Genomic DNA, 18,790 nt, shown 5'->3' with positions numbered 1-18,790 from the left:
TGTTTTTTTTTTTTTTGTTTTTTTTTTTTTAAATCTCCCTGCCTTTCCTACCTTAGAATACCAAGAATGCATATAGTGCTTCAGTAAATGTGTTGAGCGGACGTGAACCTCAAGGATGGATCATTAACGGAATGAGGCCACGCTTAAACTATTTCATGAAAAAGAACTGAATGATTTTTTTCAACAAATCTTTTGAAAGAAGCTTTTTAAGAAACTGATTCGAGTGATTCAGTACACTCAAAGGAACTGTCATGTCCATCACTATCACGTTCTTTATTTCTAAACCAATGTGTTTTATATTCAAATATTTAATATGAGTAATAATTTTGCTGTGCATTCAGTTTCTCAACAAAATCCAACTTTGTTGTCAATAAACAGCTTAAACAGCTTGCTGGAGTTGGCGTAGCCTAACAGGCATCTGTGACCCAATAGTTAAAGGAGAAGTCCGGTCATTTGGATGAACAATGTATCCAATCGGTCATGTCATTTGTGCTGTACCTTGAAAATTTGAAGTTAATCCTCTATCATCTAATGGTGTTTTGAGAAGATTTTTATCGACAATTCCAAATTTTCATGGGCGCCACCATTTTGGCGAGTCCACATGACCTAAGTGCGCAGATGTGACGTATTATGTGCTGCAACAAAGCCTCACGGATTTATCCTTACCTGATGAAGAAATAGCGGTATCGGTTGCGCGGGTAGACGGAGGAATACGTCAATACAAATTTGAACATGTGGCTGTAAATCTTGAATATTCGGATGGTTCTTTGGACAGGAATGATGCGAGTCTGACTACGCAGAGGCCGACGTGCAGGACACACCATTCATCCATCCTATCGATTTTGGAGTGCGTTTAGGCCAGCCAGCCGAGGAATGCACTGAGGACAGAACTCGTGGCCATGAAGGATGGTAGAACCAATCAGTAAAAGGTAGGCCTTATAGTGTGGGAGAGGTAGTTTTAGCCAACAGAGTGGCCGGGGTCCAAGTGATAATGAAATGATCATTGGCTTGCTCCAAGTTAATAATGTCTCCACAATAGCGGCACGGTAGCTGAAAAAGCGTTGGCCTTACAGTTGTGAGGACCTGGGTTCAATTTGTGTGCGTGTGTGAATGTGTGCGCATGTGTGGAGAATTGTGGAGTTTGCATGTTCTCCCCCTGCCTGTGTAGATTTTCCTCCAGGCACTACGGTTTCTGGTCCTTAAATGATGCTTTTTCTTAATGCAGCCCTATGGGGGCACAAACCAGTGCAATCTGTAGGCCGGTCCCAAGCCCGGATAAATGCAGAGGGTTGCGTCAGGAAGGGCATCCGGCGTAAAAACTGTGCCAAACAAATATGAGCGTTCATCTAAAGAATCCCATACCGGATCGGTCGTGGCCCGGGTTAACAACGCCCGCCCCCGGCACTGCTAACCTGCAGGGCGTCGGTGGAAATTCAGCTACTGTGGGTCGAAGACAAAGAAGAGGAGGAAACCGGATCCAGCGTCAGAAGAAAAAGAGGAATGCACAGAGCCTACAACTGAGTGTAGGGACTTTGAATGTTGGGACTATGACAGGAAAAGCACAGGAGTTGGTTGACATGATGATTAGGAGAAAGGTTGATATTCTGTGCATCCAAGAGAGCAGGTGGAAAGGTAGTAAGGCTAGAAGTTTGGGAGCAGGGTTTAAATTATTCTACCACGGAGTAGATGGGAAGAGAAATGGAGTAGGGGTTATTTTAAAGGAAGAGCTGGCTAAGAATGTCTTGGAGGTGAAAAGAGTATCAAATCGAGTGATGAGACTAAAATTTGAAATTGAGGGTGTTATGTATAATGTGGTTAGCGGCTATGCACCACAGGTAGGATGTGACCTAGAGTTGAAAGAGAAATTCTGGAAGGAACTAGATGAAGTAGTTCTGAGCATCCCAGACAGCGAGAGAGTTGTGATTGGTGCAGATTGTAATGGACATATTGGTAAAGGAAACAGGGGCGATGAAGAAGTGATGGGTAAGTACGGCATCCAGGAAAGGAACTTTGAAGGGCAGATGGTGGTGGACTTTGCAAAAAGGATGGAGATGGCTGTAGTGAACACTTATTTCCAGAAGAGGGAGGAACATATAGTGACCTACAAGAGCGGCGGTAGAACCACGCAGGTAGATTATATTTTGTGCAGACGATGTAATCTGAAGGAGGTTACTGACTGTAAAGTAGTGGTAGGGGAGAGTGTAGCTCGACAGCATAGGATGGTAGTATGTAGGATGATTCTGGTGGTGGGTAGGAAGATTAAGAAGACAAAGGTAGAGCAGAGAACCATGTGGTGGAAGCTAAGAAAGGAAGAATGTTGTGCGACCTTCCGGAAAGAGGTGAGACAGGCTCTCGATGGACAACCGAAGCTCCCGGAAGACTGGACGACGACAGCCAAGGTGATCAGAGAGACAGGCAGGAGAGTACTTGGTGTGTCATCTGGTAGGAAAGGGGAGAAGGAGACTTGGTGGTGGAACCCCAAAATACAGGGAGTCATACAAGGAAAGAGATTAGCGAAGAAGAAGTGGGATACTGAGAGGACTGAGGAGAGGCGAAAGGAGTACATCGAGATGCGACGTAGGGCAAAGGTAGAGGTGGCAAAGGTTAAACAAGAGGCATATGAAGACATGTACACCAGGTTGGACACGAAAGAAGGAGAAAAGGATCTCTACAGGTTGGCCAGACAGAGGGATAGAGATGGGAAGGATGTGCAGCAGGTCAGGGTGATTAAGGATAGAGATGGAAATGTGTTGACTGGTGCCGGTAGTGTGCTAAATAGATGGAAAGAATACTTTGAGAAGTTGATGAATGAAGAAAATGAGAGAGAAGGAAGAGTTGAAGAGGCAAGAGTGAAGGACCAGGAAGTGGAAATGATTACTAAGGGGGAAGTCAGAAAGGCACTACAAAGGATGAAAAATGGAAAGGCAGTTGGTCCTGATGACATACCGGTAGAGGTATGGAAGCAATTTGGAGAGATGGCTGTGGAGTTTTTGACCAACTTATTCAACAGAATACTAGCGGGCGAAAAGATGCCTGAAGAATGGAGGAAAAGTGTTCTAGTTCCCATTTTTAAGAACAAAGGGGATGTTCAGAGCTGTGGGAACTAAAGAGGAATAAAGTTGATGAGCCACACAATGAAGTTATGGGAAAGAGTAGTGGAGGCTAGACTCAGGACAGAAGTAGGTATCTGCGAGCAACAGTATGGTTTCAAGCCTAGAAAGAGTACCACAGATGCATTATTTGCCTTGAGGATGCTCGTGGAAAAATACAGAGAAGGTCAGAAAGAGCTACATTGTGTCTTTGTGGATCTAGAGAAAGCCTATGACAGAGTACCAAGAGAGGAACTGTGGTACTGCATGCGTAAGTCTGGTGTGGCAGAGAAGTATGTTAAAATAGTACAGGACATGTATGATGGCAGCAGAACAATGTTGAGGTGTGCCTTAGGTGTGACAGAGGAATTTAAGGTGGAGGTGGGATTGCATCAGAGATCAGCTCTGAGCCCCTTCCTGTTTGCAGTGGTAATGGATAGGCTGACAGATGAGGTTAGACTGGAATCCCCTTGGACCATGATGTTCGCAGATGATATTGTCATATGCAGTGAAAGCAGGGAGCACGCAGAGGAACAATTGGAAAGATGGAGACATGCACTGGAAAGGAGAGGAATGAAGATTAGCCGAAGTAAAACAGAATATATGTGCGTGAATGAGAAAAGTAGAGGGGGAAGAGTGAGGCTACAGGGAGAAGAGATAGCGAGGGTGGACGACTTCAAATACTTGGGGTCAACAATACAGAGCAATGGAGAGTGTGGTCAGGAAGTGAAGAAACGGGTCCAAGCAGGTTGGAACAGCTGGCGAAAGGTGTCTGGTGTGTTATGTGACAGAAGAGTGTCTGCTAGGATGAAGGGCAAAGTTTACAAAACAGTGGTGAGGCCGGCCATGATGTACGGATTAGAGACGGTGGCACTGAAGAAACAACAGGAAGCTGAACTGGAGGTGGCAGAAATGAAGATGTTGAGGTTCTCGCTCGGAGTGAGCAGGTTGGATAGGATTAGAAATGAGCTCATTCGAGGGACAGCCAAAGCTGGATGTTTTGGAGACAAGATTCGAGAGAGCAGACTTCGATGGTTTGGACATGTTCAGAGGCGAGAGAGTGAGTATATTGGTAGAAGGATGCTGAGGATGGAGCTCCCAGGCAAAAGAGCGAGAGGAAGACCAAAGAGAAGGTTTATGGATGTGGTGAGGGAAGACATGAGGGCAGTTGGGGTTAGAGAGGAAGATGCAGGAGATAGGCTAAGATGGCAAAAGATGACACGCTGTGGCGACCCCTAACGGGACAAGCCGAAAGGAAAAGAAGAAGAAGAAGAAATGATGCTTTTTCTTACTGGGCAGAAAATGCCACCGAACATTTTGCGGATTATTTGCCATCCAGTAAGCTATTTTATCGTGTCCAATCGTGGTGGTACCGCATGTGAAGACACTACAAACAGGTGATGATTTCTTTGTTTGCGCACGTAATAAGTCACATCCGCGCACTTAGGTTATGTGACTCGCCAAAATGGCGGCGCCCATGAAAATTCGTAATTGCTGATAAAAAGCTTCTCAAAACACCATTAAATGATAGAGGATTAACCTCAAAATTTCAAGGTACAAAACATATGACATGATCTATTAGATACATTGCTAATCCAAGCGACTGGACTTCTCCTTTAATAACATTGCCTGCAACCATGGGTGACATAGGATCAAGACACCAATCGAACAATCCCCCGGATTCAGGGTTGGGTGTCCTTGAGCAAGTCAATCACATCCCAATCTGCTTCCCGGATGCCTCAGTTGTCCCCTGCTCCCGCATGTTCCACTAACAAGTGTGTGTTTTCACTGTTATGGGTAAAATGCGAACAAATTTCATGTTCATGCATGCATTGTTCATCTACAAGTTTGACCCCCACCCTTGCTGCTTTAACTGTGCAGGAAAGCTGTGTCATAATTGGTCCAAAAACTTTTAATACAAAAAAAATTGCACTCAACAGCATTGTGTCCGAACACAAAGGAACAATCAATTGGATATGAGAGATTCCTCCGCATCAAATGCTCAGGTCTTCTGGAAGATGCATCTCCGTTATCTTCTCCGGCAATCTTTTATCCACAGCTTTAAATCATCGCAAACACCGAGTTGGTACTATTGCATTTTAATTTTGCATTGTATTAATTGTTCACCGGTATGGCTATGGTGTTTTCCATCTTACGTTTGAACGACGCTGTTGTTGTTTCAAGTGTGCGATGTGTCGTTCTTTTTTAATTTTGCATTGTATTAATTGTTCGCCGGTATGGCGATGGTGTTTTCCATCTTATATTTGAACGACGCTGTTATTGTTTCAAGTATGCAATGTGTCATTCTTTTTATTTTATAGTTAGTATTCCAAGTAAACCCCAATTGGTAGTGGCAATGTATATCTTGAGGCCTCGTTTTGTAAAAATATTAAAATTAATTATCACACAGAGTGAAGGCATGGTGGGCCCACCAGTCAATTAATCCATCCATCCATTTTCTGACCCACTTATCCTCACAAGGGTCGTGGGAGTGCTATAGCCTGTCACAGCTGTCATCGGGCTGGAGGCAAGGTACGCCCTGAACTGTTTGCTAGCCAATTGCGGGGCACATGTAGACACACAAAAGTTGCACTCACAATCACACCTAGGGGCAATTTACATGGTCTAATTAATGCATGTTTTTGGGATGTGGGAGGAAACTGGAGTGCCCGGAGAAAACTCACGCAGGCACAGGGAGAACATGCAAACTCCACACATGCGGTGTCGGGATTGAGCCAACGCTTTACAGCTGTGCTACCGTGCCAGTCAATTAAAAATAACGCAAAAAAAAAAAAGGTAAATTACTAAATTAAAATAAGTTTTAGTGACATTCCAACTGTGCTCTATTTTGAGTCCTGAGGCGTACACACTTCTTCTCCTTCTTTTGGCTTGTCCCTTTCGGGGTCGCCACAGCTTGTCATCTCAGATGAACGCACATATATATATTTATTAACAAATGCAGTGTTGTGACAAAGTATTGCTCCCCTTCTCAAATCCTAATACTTTTCCATAGTTTTCATCACCTTGTTTAAACTCAAACAAAAGTAAATAGCTAACCCTCGCGGAATTAGCATTAGCTTTCGATTTGAGGTTAATTCAATGTCTCTTTATACAGTAAAGCACGGGCCAGTCACAGCTTGTCCTCGCATCGTTACAACATTCTGAGAGGATAGTCCAAAACTGAAAACGCACTTTTTGCCATTTTTGGGACGCAAACATTTTCAGTGACTTTGAAATTTCTGCTGGCCAGTCCATACGTCAGTGGGTGCCTGAGACAGCAGCATAGTGGCCCCGGGCCATATTAAAAGCAGCCACTGTCGGGTTCAGTTTTATACATTTCTTCACTTTGTGATAAATGGGCAATCATCAAAATATACTGTGATGCCAAATATATATCAATGATAATTGGTTTTAAGTATTTCACGTCAATCAGGCTTTTATAACTTACATTGTGGATCCTGAAGAGACAGAGTGCCACAACATGGGCACACCATTTTGCACCAGCACCACAGGTACAACTGCAGGAGGTGATGCGGCAGCGATCAAACATGACTGCCACATTGTAGGCGCCTTTAGACTGTCCAGACTGACTCGGCACAACTGTAGCACTGAGATGGAACCCTGAAAGAAATGACAAAAAGGGACACACCAAATACAGGGAGGGTTAGCAAAATAAAAAAAAAATTAAAAAAATCTATGGAATTTTATTTCATATGTGGCATGGTAGGACAAGTAGTTAGAGGTCTTGTGGTTGAGGAGTCAACAAGAGGGATCGCGTTGCAATGGCAGGTTTGGCCTGAAGAACATGATAATGAATTTATTTATTAATTGTAGTTGATCTATAACTATTTTGTACTTTATTCAATGTTTATAAGGATTAGATTTTTTTTTCTTCATAACAGAAAAGAATTGAGAAGCACTGAACTAAACTCATTGTCATGTTTTGCTCCTAGATACATTAAACACAATTGTAGGTAAGTTCTGAAAATGAGGAAAGACTGGGAAGCACTGAGTTTTGAATTGTTGAATATAGCTTTGGAGTAGGTATGATCTTGCAAAATGAGAGGGACTATAGCTCAATCTAAGAAAAAACACGACAATACTTGCTCGTGAGTTTCACATGTGGCTTGACTATTTCTTACTCAGGCACAAGTGCATCAATCACCTTCGGTTACAGTGTTCGTTTGTCAAAAGACTAACAAGGACCTTCAAAACAAAAGTTCAAACAATTACGGTAACAAAACATGACATCTTCCTTTAACTTCTCCTTTCAGCTTGTCCCGTTAGGGGTTGCCACAGCGTGTCATCTCAGATGACCACATATTTGTTTGGCAAAAAATAAATACATAAATAAGATGTGCCTTTGAAAACAATCAAAGGGCTTGCGGAAGACCTGAGAGTCTTGAATAACTATTCAATGCCATTGAAAGTCATACTAATTTTTTTTTCAGCGCAATTCACTTGATAGAGATGAAAGTGGACTTTCGTGAAAATTCCTGAAAATACAAACGTGAGCACGAGGAGGGTCCGTGAAATTTTTGAAAAAAAATTGATGGCGGTGGTGCATTCTGGCAAAATCTGAACAAAATTCAGACAAAATTTGAAAGTAAAATTTCTAAGTCCTGACCCAAAAAAAAAATTGGGCAGAGGTTCCCCAAGGGCCAAACCCAGAATTTTTTTTGCCCCCCATGCTCCTATCACTGGATAGCACAAAATCACATTTGTCATTAAAATATGCTTAAAATATGCCATCTTATCTTAACACAAATGAATTAAGTGAACTATTCAGTAAAAAGACATCTAAAATTGTCCTTTTTCCTATATTATACATATTACAGTATAGATATAGAATATACACGAAAATATATCCTGGAATTTCTACACCGTACAGCAAAACATGTTAAAGAAGTTGATCTGTAGTGATTACTATTAACGTTTAAGTCTCAAACTTCTAACGTCGAATTGTACTGATATACCAGACCACATTGCTCACTATCTTAGATATATATCTAGTAATACTAATAGTATAATCAGTTGTGTGTATATATATATATATATATATATATATATATATACACACACACATATATACACACACATACACACACACGCAGTCACTCACATTTGAAAAATGTACGGGTGTGCTCGCAGATAAAGTTGCGTGTGTGATTAGGGATGGCCTTAAAATAGTTTACTTGATTAATGTAACGAAACTGTGAAGTAAAAATAAAATAAACAAATACATAACTAACATGGAAAACTAAAAATAAAAACTCAGAAAAGATCATTTCAACTGATTTTAGTAGAACTTGATATAAAACGGCATTAAAAATCTTTCATCAGTAAAAATTCTTGATCTGACAAACTTTGTGAAAAAAAGTTAAATGCACTGGCCTGTCAAGGAATAAACACGAACAGTCTATACTCGCAACGTTTTGAAAATGCTGAAAGTTTAGTTCAACATAAACGGCGTTCGTGCAACAAGTTAGCGATACATTGGAACAAACATTCCTGCCGGCAATCCTGAAGTTTTGTTGGGAGGGTAGCACACATCGCGGGACTGCCGTAAATAGGAGGTTGGCTTGCTAGAACGCGCCTTTATGTGCATGCGCTCGACGTATTGGCCACACCTAAATCAAGCGACAAGGTGGATGATAGTCTAACGTGTATTTTTTTTGGGGGGGGGTGCACGCCATCACACTGCCTCGCGATCGACACAATAAGAACCCTTGTAACTGAATTTCCTTTGACATGGCTCATGATGTTGATGACTTTCGACGTAAATGCGCTCGGATTACGTGACGCAGTTCTGAACATGCGCATTTGTACGTGCTCCGTCCATGCTCAGTACGGTTAAGTTGCATTTCCTGTTTCCGGGTGACTAGCGGTTCTTTTGGAGCAGGCTTGTTTAGTTAACGTTTATGAAATAAACACGTAAATTCATGTCAGGACCACACAAAATAACCGATGTCTTGAGAGAATGCGAGGGGAGGGGCATTACTGTTACTAGTGTTAGTGCCTCAACATGGAACGTTCGTTCAATGTTGTCAACAAATATCTGGATTAATTTTAGGCAATTTTCCCTCAATTTTCCAGAACAATTTTCACAGCTTTACAATTTAAAATTCCGGAATTTCGGGAAAATCCAGAGGTCTTTAATCACTGACTTGAGAGCATGATACAATATTGTTACAATTGTGGCAAATTATTATTATTATTTTTTTTCCAAGGACAGCGATCCACCTACACCCTGTACAATCAATTATAAGTTGAGGATTTGCCTGGGCTTCATCATACATCTAAACCTTGTGTATTGGCAAGGCTCAGCATAATCAGGTACGCACTCGCCCTGGTGTGATGTTGTGCATCTGGGTCCTGTTGCATAGTACCGGAGTTGCCCTTGTTGGTCTCTGGTTATTGTCTGGTAGTTGCGCTATTGTCCAGCAGGTGTTGCGGGTTACGTCTGAAGAACTGGCTATCACTGGTCTGGATGTAGTAGCTTCAGGGTGTCTCAGCTTGTCGAGTGAGTGTTGTTGGTTTTCAGGTGCCATCTTCCTGCTGGAAACAGACGGGTATGCCAGCACGTAGCGTTGACATTGGCCTAGTGGATTTGTCGTATGGTCGGTTCTGGTTCTGTGGACAGTTCTCCCTCCTTGCATGGACAGAAGCTTTCTGAGCCACCTGAGGTCAATGTTGTTACGTTGTCGCAGGCAGGATGGAATGCAGTGTGGCTCATTAGGATCTGGGCCAGTGATTTGATGCCGTTGACAGGTGTGCTTCTATACTCCAGAAAGCAGACATATGGGTCTTTCTTATCCTCTTTGGCCTTGGTGAGGATTCACGTACCAGTTTGGACAGTTTTGTCTGCCAACCAGCTGCTCTGCGGGTAATGTGGGCTCGAGGTGACGTGCTGGAAGCCCCACAAATCTGCAAACTGCTTGAATTCTCTGGAGTTGTAACATGGCCAATCGTCACTGACAACCCGACGGGCAACTCGTCCTCTTCATCTACGGATTTCTTCAACAGTGTCCACACTACACACACTACCAAACCCGTTCTGAAATACCCGAAAAGTATTTACGGAATTGGAAACTTGAATGGGTTTAATTTTTTTACTTTTATGGTAACTCTCGTTATAACGGCTTACGAGATCCTTTACAACGTCAATGTGTTTTTGGCCGTGGAATACCTCGACATTCTTGTTTTCAAAGTTCTGTTGAATCTTTCAACTAGCGAGGCTTTTAGATCACTGGCTCTAGCAAAATGGATAATGCAAGGGTGCTCAATGCATCCATCGTGATCGACAGGAGGCAGTCTTGGTCGATCACAGGGAGCCAAAAAAAATAAAAAAAAATAAAAATCAGCCAATGTTCCCTTTAAACTGCGCGCATGCGCAATTGTGCACCGCTGATGCATTCTCTTAGTAAATATTCTGCGTTGCATGCAAAAAAAAGAAAAAATCCAATGCAAATTGAAAGTATAACATACAGCGATTCAGTTTGTGGCATTTTGCAATGTGATTCAATGAGTGACGGATGACTGGTTGTTAGATCCAATGGCACAATTCACATATGTACTGTAAAAAATTAAAAGAAGCCACTGGTTTCTTTTAGGCAGCTCACAGAACTTTCTCCAACAATGACCGCTGCTCTCCCACACTTTTTTTCCCCCTAGTTTACCTTACACCCGAACCCCATCACAACTATTAAAAGACGTACACTCAATTACAAATGTTACACTACTTACGCAGCCCATCAATGTTTTATAATGACAGCGTCCACCATTGCTGCTTTAGTTCACAACACAGTCTGGGCAGTGTAGAGCAAAGACGAGCTAGACATCCATGATGTTTACTTTTGATATTAATGGAGAAATGTAAAGAAGAAATTATGTTGTTTTAAGATGCAATGACTGTCGGAGTATGTGAATAATCGAAGAAAAAGATTTTCTCTTTTTGAGTGGGAAAGATCTGGTCTGAAGCCAAAGTAGAAAGTGCAGGATGAGATGGTATGTAATTTTAAAATTCCACCTTGGCACAGCCTGATAGCACAGACAATACAGTGCACAAAAACCTAATTCTGTATTTTACAAATACATTTATAAACAGTACATCACATAACCTGAATAACATAACATTGGGAGCATCATCATCCTCATCATCTTCATCAACACCCCCCTGCCCTCATCAGTAGCTCACGAGAGGCTGGCTGCTTGAAAAGTAGATCTTGGGGTAAAAAAGCCTGGGCACCCCTGCGCTAATGGATAGATTCTAAAACGTTGACTACATACTGAGATGTCTTTGTCCTTCAACATGCGTCAAAAAGCAATTTTAGAAAACATCTATGACTGTTAGTAAATATTTAAATCCATTATTGCATTCTGCTTATCGCATAGATCTGCCTAAGAGTGATAGAGCTTTCAATAAAAACACTTTGCTTCTGGGGAATTTCATTCAAGTGCAGTGGTCTCAAACTGGCAGCCTTTGGACCACAACATTTTGTGGCTCCCATCTTAATATGAAAGTTTAATGTTCGTTCAGCCCCCGAGTTTTACATGAATGGTATTTTTACAGTATTTTGTTCAAAGCCAACCAATCATGGTGGGGTATATGGCTCTTGGGCACGTGCAAACAGAGAAATGCTTTTCTGAGTGAAAAATACAGCAGCGTTGCCATGTAGCATTTTACGAGTAGTTTTGTACACAACTTGTTGACACAAGCATTTTTTTGTTTCTCTTTCATTCATTCATTTTCCAAGCCGCTTACCCTCACCAGGGTCGGTCGGTCGCAGTGGTGCTGGCGCCAATACCAGGTATCATCGTGCAAGAGGTGGGGTACACTCTAAACTGGTTGCCAGCCAATCGCAGGGCACACAGAGACAGACAACAACTCGCAATGACACCAAAGGCCAATTTAGTGTACCTAATTAATGTTTTTGGGGATGTGGGAGGAAACTGGAATGCCTGGAGAAAACCCACGCAGCCACAGGAATAACATGCAAACTCCACACAGGCGAGGATTTGAATCCCGGACCTCGGAACTGTGAGGCCAAAGGTCTAACCAGCTGCACCACTGTGCTGCCCCCTAGTTAATCTTAATGTGTTTAACTTATTAAAAAAAAAAGTTTGAGATTTAATTTTCTTTTAAATTTTTAATTGAAATTGGCCGCAACTGCATGTGCACCGCGACTGGATGTGCATCGACACTGCGGCCCTCCCTCAGCCAGGCGCTGCCTCCAGCGGACCGCTGGGGTCAGTTGCACTTGACAGAGTTGCTGTGGCTGTACACTGCCGTTTCTCGTTCCATCCAATCCCATTGGAACTTATTTTTGACATAGATCAATTTCTTCCTTGTCTTTCCTCGCAATCACTCACATTTGAAAAATGTACGGCTTTGGTCAGCCATGCCCAGAGATATAAAGTTACGGGTGTGGTCTGCCATTGATGGCCCCAGATATAAAGTTATGGGTGTGATTAGGAAAGGAATTTCAAGCCCTTAAAATAACTGACTTAGTTGTTATACCCAAGTATGTAGTTGTTACCTAATACTATAATCATAATTTATTGACACTGCAGAGACATACATTTTTAAAGAGATCAATAGACATTCAATTTCAAAACTAAATATTCATATAACAAAATATTTTTATTTCTTAATGATTTATTGTTATATTCTAGTGCAATTTACAGCAGTATCTATTGTCAATCCATTGATGGAACCTGGCAATCGATCTACAGCTTCCAAAAGCATGTGTTTTCAACTTCAAGATAATGCTTCCACAAGGGAAAATGACCGTTCGTGTTGAGATATAATGACAGACTAGTCTAACATTATAACTTGGATCAAGTCAAAGTAAATCACAATCTCATACTTAATAGTTGGATACTGAAACATTACCTGTGTTATATCCCGGAACATTTTTCAGTGTAACTGAATTTCCTTTGACATGGCTCATGATGCGTATGACTTTTGACGTAAATGCCTTCACAGTACGTGAAGAAGCTCTGAACCTGTACGGTTGACATGCATTTCCTGTTTCCAGGTGAGGACTGATTGTTTAGAATCAGGCTTGTTTTGTCAGCAAAGTTTATGAAATAAACACGTAATGTCAAGCTCAACGTTCCCTCTAATTTTTTACACGTTTGAGCAACACGTTTGAGCGAACACACTAAGCCCGTGAGCGCTCCCTTTGACCACTGTGACCAATATCAGACGTACGCACTGTGGTCAGATCAGTGTCATCCATTGAAGCTACATGGCTCATTCAAAGATTCAGATTATAGCATTTATATTCCCATCAATACAGAACCATTTCGTTTTTGCAAAGTTAGAATGACAATGTTAATGTTCGCTAACCAAACCAAGCCAACTATGAAAGGTCGCTTGCAACTTTGTTTCCTTTTTTTTTTTTTAACCCACAGTGATATCCCTGTCTGTTTTACTTGGTGTAAAACTAAATTATTGCTTGCAGAATATCTTTGGCAATGCATGTTGAAAGCTGAATGGTGCTACCAGTTTTAAAGGTCAATGTTATGTTGCCTCCTATATTTAAAATACAGAATTAGCTTTTTGTGAACTGTATTGTCTGTGCAAGGTGGAATTTTAACGTTACAGACCATCTCATCCTGTACTTTCTACTTTGGCTTTAGACCAGACCGTTTTTACTAAAAAAAAGAGAAACTCTCATCGAGATTCACCACATTGTCTTCTATTATTCACATACCCCGACTTTCATTAAAGCAACAGCACTTTTTTTGTTTGTACTTTTACCATTAATATCAAGAGGAAAAACAAGCAGCATGTCTAACTCTCTTTGCTCTACGTTGCCCTGACTGTGTTGCCAACTAAAGCACTGGTAGTTGACAGTGTTTGTAATTATTAGCGTACCCCTTCCAGAGCCGGAGGGGGGCGGTGTCAGGAAAACTAGGAAGTAGAAGTAGGCTGAGCAGGAGACAGTGTGCTTCTGTGTTTAAAAAAAAAAAAAAAAAAAAAAAAAAAAGGACAACAGGGTGTGGTTCACTGCGTTGGTTCGCTTTTCATGTGCGCTAAGAATGTGCGACAAGTGTCCAATACACAGAATACACAAAATAAGCAACGTCTTTCAATGTCTATGTATTTCAACTCGTAACAAATTTTATGCACGTGACCTTTTGTGCTCGACTGTGCTGATTCTGTGAGTGCGATGGTGCGCGCAAATGGCCCTATAAACTGCCTCGTATACAACAAGCGATCAAGCAATGAACAAAGGCGTATCAAATATTCCACCTCGCTTGCAAAAGTCGGATTAGAAAATGTGGTGGATTCTGGCACGGGTTACGGTCGGAATATTGCAGAAAAACAGATTGATTTTTTTTAATCTATGCATTTAAAAAGACGGAATTCCGCCAATAAACGGAAAAATCACGTCTAGTTGAAGACGAAGCCGGAAGTGACTTATTGTGCAGACATCTACAGCTGCAAAGTTGAGTGTATTTACCTCTGTCACAGGCGAAAAATGAGCTGTTTTTCCGCATGAGATAAAATGCGAGCTTGTTCTGTTGCTGAATTTTGCTCCAAAAGACCAGATTCGGCGTGAAAAATAGATTGACCAGATGCAAAGGACAAAGACCTGTGTGTGTTCCAAATGACAGGTAGGTGTGTATGGAGCTATTAAAAAAAAATAATAGTTTAGGTCGGGACTAATTTGTCCCACAGTTTATAGCATATGTTAGGTGTGAATTTAGAATAAATCCCCTTGGTCCCACCTCCACCTTAAATTTTTCTGACACACCTACGGCACATCTCACCGCTGTTCCGCTGCCTTCATACATGTCCTGTACTATTCTAACATATTTCTCCGCCCCACCTGACTTGTGCATGCTGTACCACAGTAATTCTCTTAGTACTCTATCATGGGCTTTCTCTAGATCCACAAAGACACCATGTAACTCCCTCTGACCTTTTTCTATATTTCCACTAGCATCATCAAGGCAAATAATGCATCTGTGGTACTATTTCTAGGCATGAAACCATACTGTTGCTCGCAGATACTTACTTCAGTCCTGAGTCTAGCCTCCACTACTCATTCCCATAACTTCATTTGTGTGGCTCATCTTTATTACTCTATAGTTTCCACAGCTCTGAATATTGCCTTTGTTGATAAAAATGGGGACGAGCACACTTTTCCTCCATTCTTCTGGCATCTTCTCTACCGCTAGTATTCTATTGAATAAGTTGGTCAAAAACTCCACAGCCACCTCTCCAAATTGCTTCCATACCTCCACTGGTATGTCATCAGGACCAACCGCCTTTTCACTTTTCACTCCATTTAGTGCCTTTCTAACTTCCCCCTTACTAATCATTGCCACGCCCTGGTAATTCACGCTTGCTTCTTCTACTCTACCTTCTCTCCCATTTTCTTCATGCATTAACTTCTTAAAGTACTCTTTTCATCTACTTCGGACACGACTGGCACCAGTCAACATATTTCCATCACTGTCCTTAATCACCTTTACTTGCTGTACATCCGTCCCATGTCTATTCCTGTCCGGCCAACCTGTAGAGATTCTTTTCTCCTTTCATATCCAACCTGGTGTACATGTCGTCATATGCCTCTTGTTTAGCCTTCTCCACCTGTACTTTTGCCCTACGTCCCTCTCAATGTATTTCTGCTGCCTCTCCTCAGTCCTCTCCAAGTCCCACTTCTTCTTCGCTAATCTCTTTCCTTGGATGACTTCCTGTATTTTGGGGTTCCACCACCAAATCTCCTACTCCCCTTTCCGACCAGAAAGCACCACAAGTACTCTCCTGCCTGCCTCTCTGAGTACCTTGGCAGTAATATTCCAGTCTTCTGGGAGCTCTTCCTGTCCATCTAGAGCCTGTCTCACCTCTTTCCGAAAGGGAACACAACATTGTTTCTTTCTCACCTTCCACCACCTGATTCTCTGCTTTACTTTTGTCTTCTTAATTTTGCTACCCGCTACCAGAGTCATCCTACACACCACCATACAATGCTGTAGAGCTACACTTTTGCCCACCACAACCTTACAATTGGTAACCTCCTTCAGATTACATCGTCTGCACAAAATATAATCCACCCGCGTGCTTCTACCTCTGCTCTTGTAGGTCACTCTATGTTCCTGTCTCTTCTAGAAATAAGTGTTCACCACTGCCAATTCCATCTTTTTTGCGAAGTCCACCACCATCTGACCCTCAAGGTTTGTTTGCTGAATGCCGTACTTACCCATCACTTCTTCATCGCCTGTTTCCTTCGCCAACATGTCCGTTGAAATGTCCACCAAAAAACATATCTCTCCGAGTACACAACATGCACGAGATTTGTGAATGGTTTAAGAAATCGAACAATTTTGGGCCAGTCATTTAGAAAATTTAATCGGGTCCCTTGTCCACCTAGTCTATCCGTGGGGAGTCTGTTGTTGGTTAAAAGTGATCCGCATATCGTCCAAATATGGCTTGAAACATATGGTAAAATGGCCCCGGTCGCTTTACTTGCTTCTGAGATGGTTTCTTCCTCAAAAAGAGCTTGAGTATCAAAAGGGCCGTCAGAAAAATCTGAAAATCGCTCTCATTCATCTGCCATCACATTGGGCACAGCGTGTTTTCAATGCCAAGGATCCATTGTGTTGTCTGGACATAGCGTCACAAATATGGCCGCCACTGGGATGCGCGTTGTGTCAAGTCAGATTTACGCAACTTTTTCTTTAATAAAATGCTTCCAGCTCACTTTTTCCGACTGGTATTATCAAAGTGACAAATATGTAGTTTGTAGTTTTTATAACAATACCTTTTTGAAAATGTGATTTTTGGTGTCAGGGGCACTTAACTGAACTTAACTTGACTATTTGTTAAAGCACCTGTTCACAAAGTAGTGATCCCCCCCAAATCCAACAGCTGAGTCCCTGTCCTCTTTTTTTTGTTTTGTTTATACCAAATTATGGCACTCACTGTTTCCAGTTAACAATTACACTCACCTATTTCCATTTAACAAACAGGTATTTATTGAGCATTCCTCAACCTCTGTCTTTGGTTGGACCTCTGCCAGATTTTTTAAACATGTTGTAGGCATCAAAATCAAAATCAGAGAATATTTGCACAAAAAAGTCCAGTTTGAACATGTCACCACTGAAGTGTATTCCATTGAATATAGGTTAAAAGGACTTGCAAATTATTCAGTTTTTGTAATTATTTTTACAATGTCCCAATTTCATCAATATCCTCACTCGTGATGATTGGAGCAACAAAATGAGCTCAGAAGTCTAGAGAACCATTTTTTCATATTCTGTAAAGACAATACTTTGATCAGTGAACACAATTTGTATTTTGCTTCCAGAGTGCTTGCTCAGTTGGTTTTCTTAAATATGTGAGGACTAATAATATGCCTTCATATAACTTCTGTTGCACTAAAACAACTATACTGACTATTATATTCATCATGCGTTTCGAAGAGGTTTGCGAAGCTCTATGGTTTTAATACTGCAGGAAATCCACAATATTCTCTTTTGTTTAATCAATACTGAAAACCTTTCACAACTGATCTACCACCACAAATTGCAAGACATCCATGACTGGTGAATAAATGCCAACTTTTGCCTTGTCTTAAAGTCAATTAAGACTGACAACATAACACACCAATTTGCAGAGGGTCTTTTACGGCTCTGATTCGGTGCAACTGCTCACCACGTTGAAATTCATCTGGACTTCCATTTGCTAAGCATGAATACAACCTGCAATCAGAGAAGGTGGAGAGAGAAAAAAAATTAAAAAGCAACTAATTAAACTAGTGATAATTTCTTGGACATGATTCTTGAAACATTTTGACAGACATCCTATCAGCACTTAGAGAAACATTACATAGAATTGCAATAAGTATGCAAAGCTTTATGAATGACCATAATTAATCTTGAAAAATGTTTTTGCTAAAAATTCATATAAAAATGGAAGGTTCATTTTAATAGGGAAATTACCAACATTTGTGACAATGTATTGTATGTCAAAAACAAGGAATTTGTCCTTGGTAGTTCGAGCCAGTCCATTATAACAATTGACAGAATAATTTTGAAAAATGAGAGAATACTTTTGAGACAGACATTTTTTAAAAACAAGACACTGAGCAATAAAAGTTTGCTCGCAATCTGGTAATGACTGTACAGATTTGTTTTGTGTTGCTTGGACAATTGTGCAAAAATTTGGAGTCTCCAAGCAATTACAGCAGTTGGAATGACTAATGAACCAAAAGTGAAACAAAGACTATTGTGCAAAGGGCGAAGAGACTTCAAGAAATGTATGCAGTTTAAAGTGACAAGTTGTGCGATAATCTGGAACAATGGCGATTGTGAAAATCTTACAGATACGTCTCAGTCAATTGTGCAAGTGGTGCATATGGTACTCGAGCAGATGTGTGGCTAGAATTGGTCTAGAACATTTATGGAAATAGTGCAGCGTGGTGACATGACCACAGTGAGTGCACGAGTAATGTATAATCGCCCATCAGAAATGTGACAACAAACTCAAGACAAAATTGGCAGCATCCGGCAGTGAAATTGTAAGTTAGGAGTTTAAGAAGATAATTGCAAGAGGGAAGACGGTGTTGGACTGCCTGCTAGTTTTAGTTTGCATTGTACAGTCGCACCTACCCAAGGTAAGCGATATACATCCATATATTGGTACCAAGGCGTTGTGGAAAAATGTGTAATTTCAGTCCAAT

General features: G+C 41.3%; 1 protein-coding gene across 5 annotated transcripts in view; it reads right to left on the bottom strand.

Moving 5' to 3' along the window:
- Positions 1 to 18,790, bottom strand: part of zswim8 (zinc finger, SWIM-type containing 8) — a 226,335-nt gene that overhangs the window by 185,924 nt on the left and 21,621 nt on the right. For all 5 annotated transcript variants that reach the window (XM_061837433.1, XM_061837430.1, XM_061837428.1 and 2 more), the window contains exons 3-4: positions 17,716 to 17,810; positions 6,538 to 6,710 (exon numbers count right to left, since the gene is read on the bottom strand). In XM_061837433.1, coding sequence (XP_061693417.1) covers positions 6,538 to 6,710; positions 17,716 to 17,810 — 268 coding nt within the window. The remainder of the gene's footprint in view (positions 1 to 6,537; positions 6,711 to 17,715; positions 17,811 to 18,790) is intronic.

The sequence above is a fragment of the Syngnathoides biaculeatus genome, chromosome 12, assembly GCF_019802595.1.
Source record: "Syngnathoides biaculeatus isolate LvHL_M chromosome 12, ASM1980259v1, whole genome shotgun sequence".
Taxonomy (NCBI): Eukaryota; Metazoa; Chordata; class Actinopteri; order Syngnathiformes; family Syngnathidae; genus Syngnathoides; species Syngnathoides biaculeatus.
The sequence above is the reverse complement of the archived record's forward strand: the minus strand, read 5'-3'. Positions and strand labels throughout refer to the sequence as shown.